This window comes from Rhagoletis zephyria, unplaced genomic scaffold (assembly GCF_001687245.7).
Source record: "Rhagoletis zephyria isolate East Lansing unplaced genomic scaffold, Rhagoletis_zephyria_1.1 Rzeph_scaffold_00939, whole genome shotgun sequence".
Classification (NCBI taxonomy): Eukaryota; Metazoa; Arthropoda; class Insecta; order Diptera; family Tephritidae; genus Rhagoletis; species Rhagoletis zephyria.
This window is the reverse complement of record NW_016158023.1, coordinates 153,814-163,065: the sequence shown is the minus strand read 5'-3', so window position 1 is coordinate 163,065 and position 9,252 is coordinate 153,814. Positions and strand designations below refer to the sequence as shown.

Sequence of the window (9,252 nt, the reverse complement as noted above, 5' to 3'; positions counted from 1 at the left end):
CGGAATTCGAATCCGAACCTGTTGTAATCTAACAAATAGCAACAAGCATCTATGCACCTTTAGTTACAACCACAAATACTAATTTGTTTTCATGTTTTCAACTTGAATCACATTTCTTACAATCGGTATATTTCCCACGAAAAAAAAAACAAACAATAAATTGGTTGATAAAACCATTGTACTTTTGGCTAAGTGTATAGCTTTTTTAAAGAATGATATTTAGTCGGCTCTTTGCACTTTGAAATGTTCAAAAATTACTAAAGGGTGAACACACCAAAACTGCGACACTTTGGGAAGCTTATAACTTACCCAAAAAGATTTCAATATTTTGAAAATCAAATACCATTAGTTGACCATGACCTTAGTTGGACGTAGGAGAAATTTCATTTGAATTTGATTCCTAGTTGAGCTAAAAATGGAAACCGAGTTAGAAACGAGACAAACCATTTTGCACTAGTTTATAAATGATCCGGCCTTGAGTACACGTAAAATTGCTGAAAATTAAATATTGCACTATTCGACAGTTTGCAGGGTTTTAATCGGTACAAATAAGGCCTGGCAGTCACGAGAAAAGCAGAGAGCGGTGGTTAGCATGGTCCAAGTGATAAAAACAGTGCTCGGAAGGTCCTCAGTGCATTTTTGCGTTATGTTGCAAACTCCGTATGGAGATCGCAGTTTTTCGTACAAAAGGTAAAGCGGAAAGCTTCATTGAGATGTTCTACAGCTCAAACAGCGCCAGACCGAAGCGCAAAGTAGAATGTTACAGAGAAATCCCGCAGTCGGAAGTTGTATGAATTCTAAATTAAAAAATACAACTGCATTGTTATGGACTACGAAATCTACTGCTTTCAAAATTCAAAATATATTGCAGGTCAAGATTTTTATACTGCTGCAAGTCATCAAGACGTCCCTGAAAGCTGTAAGCCGAAAATGAAGTCCAAATTTCCAAAAAAGAACATGGTTTAGCAAGCTATTTGTTCCTGTGGCCGTAAGAGCAGCCCTTTTTCCCCCATCCGGGACAATGAATGATCAAGTTTATCGGGATGAGTGAATCAAAAGGCGTCTGTCATTTATGAACAGATAAGGCAGTAGGCCACTGTTCTAGGCGGACATGGAAAGCTGCCACTATGCAAGGACACATTGCCGTGGTATAATACATATAACATCAATTTTGCACCTCACAACTGCAATCCACCCAATAGCCCAGAGCTACGTCCTATTGGAGAATATTGGCCAATTGTCTTGCATCTTGAAGAAAACAGTTGAAACAGTAAAAAATATTGAAGGGTGCAAAACAAAGTGGTTGTGCACGTCGCGTTAAGTCGATGATGCAGTCGTGCAGAACGTGATTACGTGTGTGCGATGAAAATACCGATCACTTGCATATGGAGCAAATAATAACTAATATTTTAACATTTTAATAAAATCTAAACTTCCAAGTTATATAATACAAAAAAAAAACTAAATTCAAATCCTTCTAGTTTGTTTCTGGTAGTAATCTCTATGTGTCGCAGATTTGGTGTGTTCACCCTTTATTCGCTTAAGACATATCCACACTTACTATTCAACCTGGAACAAGCATCGTCAAAAGATATGGAACTCTCTGTGTTTTTTAAAACTGACTGAAATAACTGCCGCTTTTGGAGATTTTACTTAAGGTTTACGAAATAAGTAGGCAATGTCCTTACTTTGTAGTAAGTTTTCTCGCTTAGTTCACAAATTGGGTTCTATCGTCCGAAAAATACTTTTTCCCAATGAAATTCCCGTCGAATGCCTTAAAATCAAATTTAAGCAAAATATGCAGCTCAAAAAAGTTCAAGTTTAAGTATTATTTCTCGGCGGCTTGAAGCTAATAATAGTTTTTGATATATTTTTTTTAAGTAAATTAGAACTTAGTAAAAAAGTCAATTGTTTCTTACAAAATAAAACTTTTTAAACTAATTTTCGAAGTTTTACAAAGTTTATTTAGTTGCTTGATAACAACTGAAAGAGCGCAAATCGATTTCGGAAATATATTTCAACTTGCCCGTGCTGCACTAGCAATTTTTATTTCTTCTGCAAGTGAGCGAGAATTTGTGAAAAATATTAAAGAATAATTTGTAATAAAATATTAGGAATAGTTTCAATAAATTATTTTCCGGAATTTAATTGTGTGGTTATAAACGTTATGCAGGAGAAATATTAGGAATAATTTCAATAAATTATTTTTTGGAATCTAATTGTTTGGTTATAACCTTTATGCAGGAGAAATATTTTTTCCGTCGCCATTAAGAGTTATTGCCCAACGTTTATTTTTAACGTTGCTTGATAACAGTTATTTCCCAACGTTTATTTTTAACGTTTCTTAATAACAGTTATTACCCAACAATTATTTTTACGTTGTCTGATAACAGTTATTTCACTCCTCCTTTTTTATTTGCATCATATCTTTCTTGTGCCCCATCGCCGTTTTCGTCAATATTCGTATCTTAAAACGTTTATCAGACAACGTAAAAAATAAATGTTGGGTAAAAACGATGGGAAATAACTGTTATCAAACAACGTAAAAATAAACTTTGGGTTATAACTATTATCGGCGAAATAAAAAATATTTTTATCTAATAACTGTTGTGAGACGTTTTAGTTAAATTTCAGAATTCGGGCAATGTTTTCAATTTGTAAATTCGGGATAATAGTTATTTTTGGTCCCTGGTTATAAATAATAGATAAATCTTGAAATTGAAAATTGAGTTAATTATAATCAAGAGAAATAACAAACCGGCAGCTCACGGTTGTATTTTAGTATCGAGAAAGATTGCAAGACTTTGATTCGCTGTGTGAACAGCCAAAAAGAGTTTCCAGAAATTTTCCTCGCAGTTCACCTTTCGGAAATAAAAAACGTCTTTCGAAAACACTTTACATGCAAGGTGTGACTCGGCATGCAATTGCTTTCTGAAATTTCTCTATTTGACAGCCTTTTCGAAATATATTGCATTGCCACGTCTGACACACTCTTTAGTTGGGGCCTTTTTATATTAAGTATTAAGGTAACGATAAGCACATATGTAGGAACATAGCTCATGTAGTTCATCTTACCATACATGAAGAACAGCCAAAATGTGATTATTGCAAACAGGTATATGAATTGTTTACGTTTTAATTGTCAATTAAGCGTACGTCAGTATTGTTTTGAGAGAGGAGTGTCTTATCAAAAGGTATTTCCACATCCGGTATTTTTTTAGTGCTCTAGCAATGTAGTCAAGAAAAAATTTCTCGTATGCTTCAAAGCATGCAAAATACCAAAATTTTTGTTGGAAGTTCTTCAATCGTACATTCATAATAATAATAACATAATATTTTGGCGCTTACACTTTTGCTAAGAGTTTGGCCGAGCTCTCCTCCAATTTGTTTTGTGCGTCCTTGATGTTGTTACACAAAAAGAGGGACTTACAGTTTTGCACCGCCTCCGATCGGCAGATGGATTTTATGAGGTACTATGTATAAATATACTCGGAGGTTTGCCATTGCCTGCCGAGGGGCGACCGCTCTTAGAATAGACTTTTTCTAATTTAGATGTTTCTCGGACCAGGGACGAGCCCAGGTCCTATGGAGTGGTAGTTCGCACCTCTAACAACTCAGCCACAACGGCCATACTTCCAATATACTTTGTAAAATAGTGAGGTTGTTCACACTTGCCTTATTATTGTGTAGTGTATTTTATTGTTGTTAACTGAATAAAAAATATAACCACATAACCTGATAACCAGCCAAGTGTGAACAACCTCAATGTTTTATGGAAATTCAGTCTTTTGATTAGACGATGCTCGTACATTTTTTTTTATCTATCAAGGGACACGTATAATATGTATGTATTTTTGCTTTATATGTATGCAACAATTAACGATTTTAATAGTCATTTCACTGGGTATCGTGCTGGTGGAGGCTAAATTGTTAGCATTTTTTTGTAATGTAATTTTAAATCCTCTTTTGGTTTAAAATATAAGCAGCCGTTTTTTTATTTAAAATTCTTCATTACATGTAGCAATAATTTCTGTCAGCAGTAAAATATTTGTACGCTAAAAGGACGTCGATGAATTTTAACATGCTAAATGTGAATTTTAAAAATTCTCCTTAATAAGATGCCAACGATTCTATAATGTTTCAATCAACACAAAATAAAAATAATGATTTTTTTATAAATTTTCCTTTTGTCTTTTCATTTGCAACTCGATAATAATTTTAAATCTTCATAAGCTATTAAAATATTGCACCTAAAATTATTGAGTTTTTAACACGAAGCGCTAAGTAGGTCGCTTTTTTATCATCTATAATTTATATACTTTTCTAATTCTCAAATTCCCAAAAAGAAAGTATTAGAAAACTAAAAATGGCCCTTAAATAATATCAAAATTGCATCAACATTATAGAAATTATCAACAAGTTTAGCGTTTATATGTATATAAAAAGTAATTCATGAGTTTATGAGTGTACATGGATGTCTGTATACAATTATTATGGGTTCTGGAGGTGTTGCATGTATGATTGCTAACAAAAATACTAAATTACATTACACTTAAAAAATTTACGAGATCAGGTAAGTATGTATTTGTAACCAGAAACTGATGATTGTTTCGAGTACTGAAAGTCCAGTATAAACTCATACGAGAGGATTTTTAATTTGTGAGAAACGTAGGTGAATTATTTCGCTGCTCGTAATAAAATAGCTAAACTCCTAACAAAAGGCTCATTAAAATCAAGTTTAATACATTCGCTAATGCTAAACATTCAGGAAAAATAATTAATTTCATATATAGGGTTTTAGCTTTGAGATATACACATGTATTTACGTAACGGTATTACTTAACACAAAACAACGATTAGAAGCAATTAAACACAACGAAGTGGTATTGAGGGATTGCGGAATAGGGACAGCTGAGTACTTATAAACATATAAAACAAGGAGAAACTATACACAAAGTTTAAAATATTTCATACTTAAGTAATAGCAATAATAACTAATAGAAAATTCATATTAACAGAATTCATAACAAATATTTAGATTTTTGTACCTATATTTACGAGAGCTCGAGTTGGTGCAGCATTCTAGATTCTACAATTTTGGCAAAACACCTAACAAGGCCAGCAGACTCTTAAGACATTTCCCTCAGTTGTCAAGCTACGAGTATTTACGAAAGCTAATGGCTACACAGCACCTTGAGTTTAATATACCATCGGCCATGCTGAAAAACCTTCCATGTCAATTATTACCTCAGTTTTTAAATGATCTGGCACCAGTATCTGATCGCTTCTGTAAGTCGTTCATCTTCATCAGCCAAAAGTACAGTTTTGCCATTAGTTTATGAGAGTTTACGATTTGCAGATGCACTCCGGAGTAAGTAGCATACCATGTAAGTCCCAAAAGTAATAACTGATAGATCGTTTTGCGGCATCATCGACGATATTTAGCTATTCACATATCTACATATATATACGAACATATGTATGTATATATAAGAAAAGCTCTGAAAAAATTGACGAAATCAGATCGAAATGTAGCTCAATGTGTATTAGTACACCAACGCACATTCGCTTCGTAGGTTTCGTGATTACAAGTACCTCGTTAAAAACACAAATTTCAATAGAACTTGTGCCCACCACTTATTGTCGAATACTCGTAAATGTTTCGGTTTAAAATAAAATTCAATCTATTATACTTAATATTTGCATTGCTTAAACTATCGATAAAATTACTGGTATTTTCGTTTACTGTGTGTGTGTATGCGTGGTAAGCGGGTGCCGGTGATGCTGACAGTGACGGCGATGGCAGCGGCAACGGCATCGGCAACAATGTTGGCGATGACGTTGACATTTTGTTATTGCAAGTCATTGCCGCTGTAGCAGCGGTGTGTGTTGGCATTGCTGCTCGGTTTCTTACTGCCGATGGAGTTGTGGCTGTTGTAACATTATTTGTAAAGTTATGGTTAAAAGTAGTATTAGCATTAGGATTATTGTTGTTGCTGTTACTATCATTATTACTCGTAATATTATTATTGTTACTATTAATATTATTATTACTATAAAATGAATAAGTTGTGATGGTTTTTTCCTAGTTTTGGTCGCCTATGTGTTGCGCCTGCGCCGCCGCTGCTGCCGCCGCTTGTGCTGCCGCCTTCTGCGCCTGCGCTTGTTTCTCCTGCTCGTTGAGCTCTTTGATCGCCTGAATTTCCTTTTTCAACTTCATTCGTCGATTCTGGAACCAGATCTTGATCTGTCGTTCGGTGAGGCAGAGTGCATGCGCCATTTCGATTCTTCGTCGGCGGGTCAAGTAGTGGTTTGTGTGGAACTCCTTTTCCAATTCGAGCGTCTGATAGCGGGTATACGTTTGCCGACCACGCCTTCGGAGGCCATTTGTACCTAAGAAAAAGGAAAGAAAAAGATAGAAAATGTTAGTTTCTTGTCTCTTGAAGTTAGTAGATACATGTAAACATTTGTATGAATGAAAGTTTTTTCGACGAGCGCAGCGAGTAACAACGAAACCATGTTAGGTAGGAATCTTTGAAGTATTCGAACTGTAAGATTAGTGGGTACATACTGACATATGTATATACAGAACCGGCCTAACTAGGCACCCGGGCGCCCTTTAACATTCGATATAATATGATATACATATAAGTATAATAACAAATATATTCTATTTTGAATTTAATATTAATAGTCCTTATCTACATAGAAAAACTTCTTAAACCGAAGTTTCCCTGCTTTTTTAAATATATTTGTTTGAGACGTGGTAACCGCGCGTTTTAATTAATTTTGCATTTGCATAAGTCACTGGTATAGTTACCCGAATACGCAGCGATACCAAGTGATGGGATATCACTTTTGAAGATTGTGCTTTTTCATAAAGTTAAGGCTAGGTCATAAACCCGGCCTAATGCTTCGACAGGTGTTGCCTGACTGTATTCGAGATATGTATATATGTAAATTGTATACTTCATCAAACAACAAATGTGCATCAATATGAGATTTAAAGTTGACCGTTAACCTATTTCCAATACTGAAAAATGTCTATTTTGATGTCTGTTTATGTTAAGTAAGAAATTCTAATATGTATGCAGAAAATTTTTTTATCTTTTGAAATCTTTTCTTTAGAGATAAAAGCATGAAATCCAAAAGAGTATTTCAAAATCCGATTTCAAATATTGGATCAGTTATTGGTTCATCAATAACGGCTTCATACGGATGTTTAATGCGCCTAAGCCGCGTATGTGGTTTGGAAATGGCTGCGTGTCAAGTTCCGTTTATATGAAAGCATATGGGCAATTCTCACAAACTTCGAATTTTTTAGTGAAATTTTATTTTTTAACCGACTTCCAAAAAAGGATATGATAACCTCCAGTTCGTCGGAACATTTTTTTATTTTTTATTTTTATTTTTTTATTGTATTTTTTTTATGTATGTTACCGCATCGGAAAGGTAATGTCTCAGAGGTGGTCCCATACTAATCTGGTTAAGATCCGATCAGTGGATCATGAGATATATATATATATATATATATTTTTTATATTAGAATTGAAGTCGGTCTTTTTTATGCTCAAAATTACTTGTTTTTAAATCGTGAGCAAATGTCTGAGGTTTTTAGTATACGTTCCTTCAGCTCTTAAAATATAAAATTCAACATGGAGCATTGTTTTAAAGCAATGCACCATACGTTTTTACCTTTTTATACGTTTTTCTTTTGAAAGTTTTGTAGCCCATCAAATTTTAGCACAGCCAAGTGCAAATTTTAAGTATCTTGGACTTACCGTTGATTTTTGACATTTTTTTTGTTGAAGTTGCTCGACACTTTTTTCATACAAAAAAAAATATTCCAACATAAACTGCCAAAAATCAATGGTAAGTCCTAGCATCTACAGTGCAAGCTCTTTCATTTGACACCTTATTTTCGAAAATCTAACAAACGGTATAGTTTTAATGGCATCGGCAAAAAATGCCTTTGAGTATTATATACATATATTTTTTTTTTAATTTGTCTTATTTATTTTTCGCTCTGTAACTTTTTAAAGAACAAATAGTGGTGCACGAGGATCATAGTTCCATAGTATATTATACAATAGAGCACACACGTATTTGGCAAAATTTTCAAATTGCAGACGATGTGCTAATAAAAAATATGCATTTTCATTTTTGTGCACGCATCGTAACCTTTTAAAGAAGTTGTTCTTTATGCTCTAGAACACTATAAAAGTTGTCCGATAACAGTTTTAGGTACGCACCAGCCACAGTACACTATAAAAACCGCGTGTGTCAGAAGTAAAACAAAAAGGAGTCACGCCACTTGGACTTCATAATTCCTTTTCTCCAAATACTACCAGCTAATTATAAACTCAAACGTGAGCAACATAGTTGCCAACTAGGTGCTTTAAGCACTAGATTTAGTGCTTTTTGAAAATTAAAACGCCAAAAAAAATTGTTTAGTGCCTAGTGCTTTTTTTAGTGCTCTTCTTCTGAACTCAAATTTCTCATAGATAATTAAAACATGAAATAATTTGAAATATTTAAAGCTGTAGCAGCACTGAATTTAAAAGAATCTACANAAAGTTGTAGCAGCACTGAATTTAAAAGAATCTTCATTCATTTTTTCGTTTGTTGCGATTACATTTTTCTTTCTTTAAATATACCAGTTTTAATCTGCAGTACCTACTACGGTATTACTTCGTTAGCATGAGAAAAAGTTTTAATATATGTGACCTGGTCTACGGAAAGGGGGCTTAGGTGTCAAAAAATCAATTTACACTTTTTGGTTGATTCGGATGGAAGATGAGATGCTTTTTCACGTGGTGAAAAGTAGAAAATCCTAACTTGCTTAGAAGTGTACTAAAAATGTAGAGAAAGAAGAGTAAAAATACGACATAATATAATTTATTGGTAATGAACAAAATACATTGAATTATAAGCTATAAAGACATGATTATACACTAGAAAAACGTATTATNCCTTGAGATCTCCATCCAGCCATCTTAACAAAAGTTTGTTCGGTATCATCTTCTGCCTGAGATACACATACTTCGTCTTCATCATCATCGCTCTCTTCATAGTTTTCATCATCGTTTTCATCATCCTTTTCATGGAAATATTGTCCGTATACGGCACTGAACTCCTCATCAACACTCATGTTTCATTTCATGCGAAATGCGAAGACGATAATCAACAGAAACAGTAAACGTCACTTCTTCAGTGTTACTTTTTTAAATGTTCCACACTAGCAACTTACAC

The 9,252-nt window shown here is 33.9% G+C and overlaps 1 protein-coding gene across 1 annotated transcript in view; it reads right to left on the bottom strand.

Annotated features, from left to right (window-relative positions):
* Nucleotides 1-5,730: 5,730 nt before the first annotated feature.
* Nucleotides 5,731-9,252, bottom strand: part of LOC108362116 (homeobox protein abdominal-A homolog) — a gene marked incomplete at its 3' end in the record, with an annotated part of 61,772 nt that continues 58,250 nt past the window's right edge. The window contains exons 3-4 of the mRNA XM_017614980.1: nucleotides 6,117-6,393; nucleotides 5,731-6,053 (exon numbers count right to left, since the gene is read on the bottom strand). Of these exons, the coding sequence (XP_017470469.1) occupies nucleotides 5,731-6,053; nucleotides 6,117-6,393 (600 nt within the window). The remainder of the gene's footprint in view (nucleotides 6,054-6,116; nucleotides 6,394-9,252) is intronic.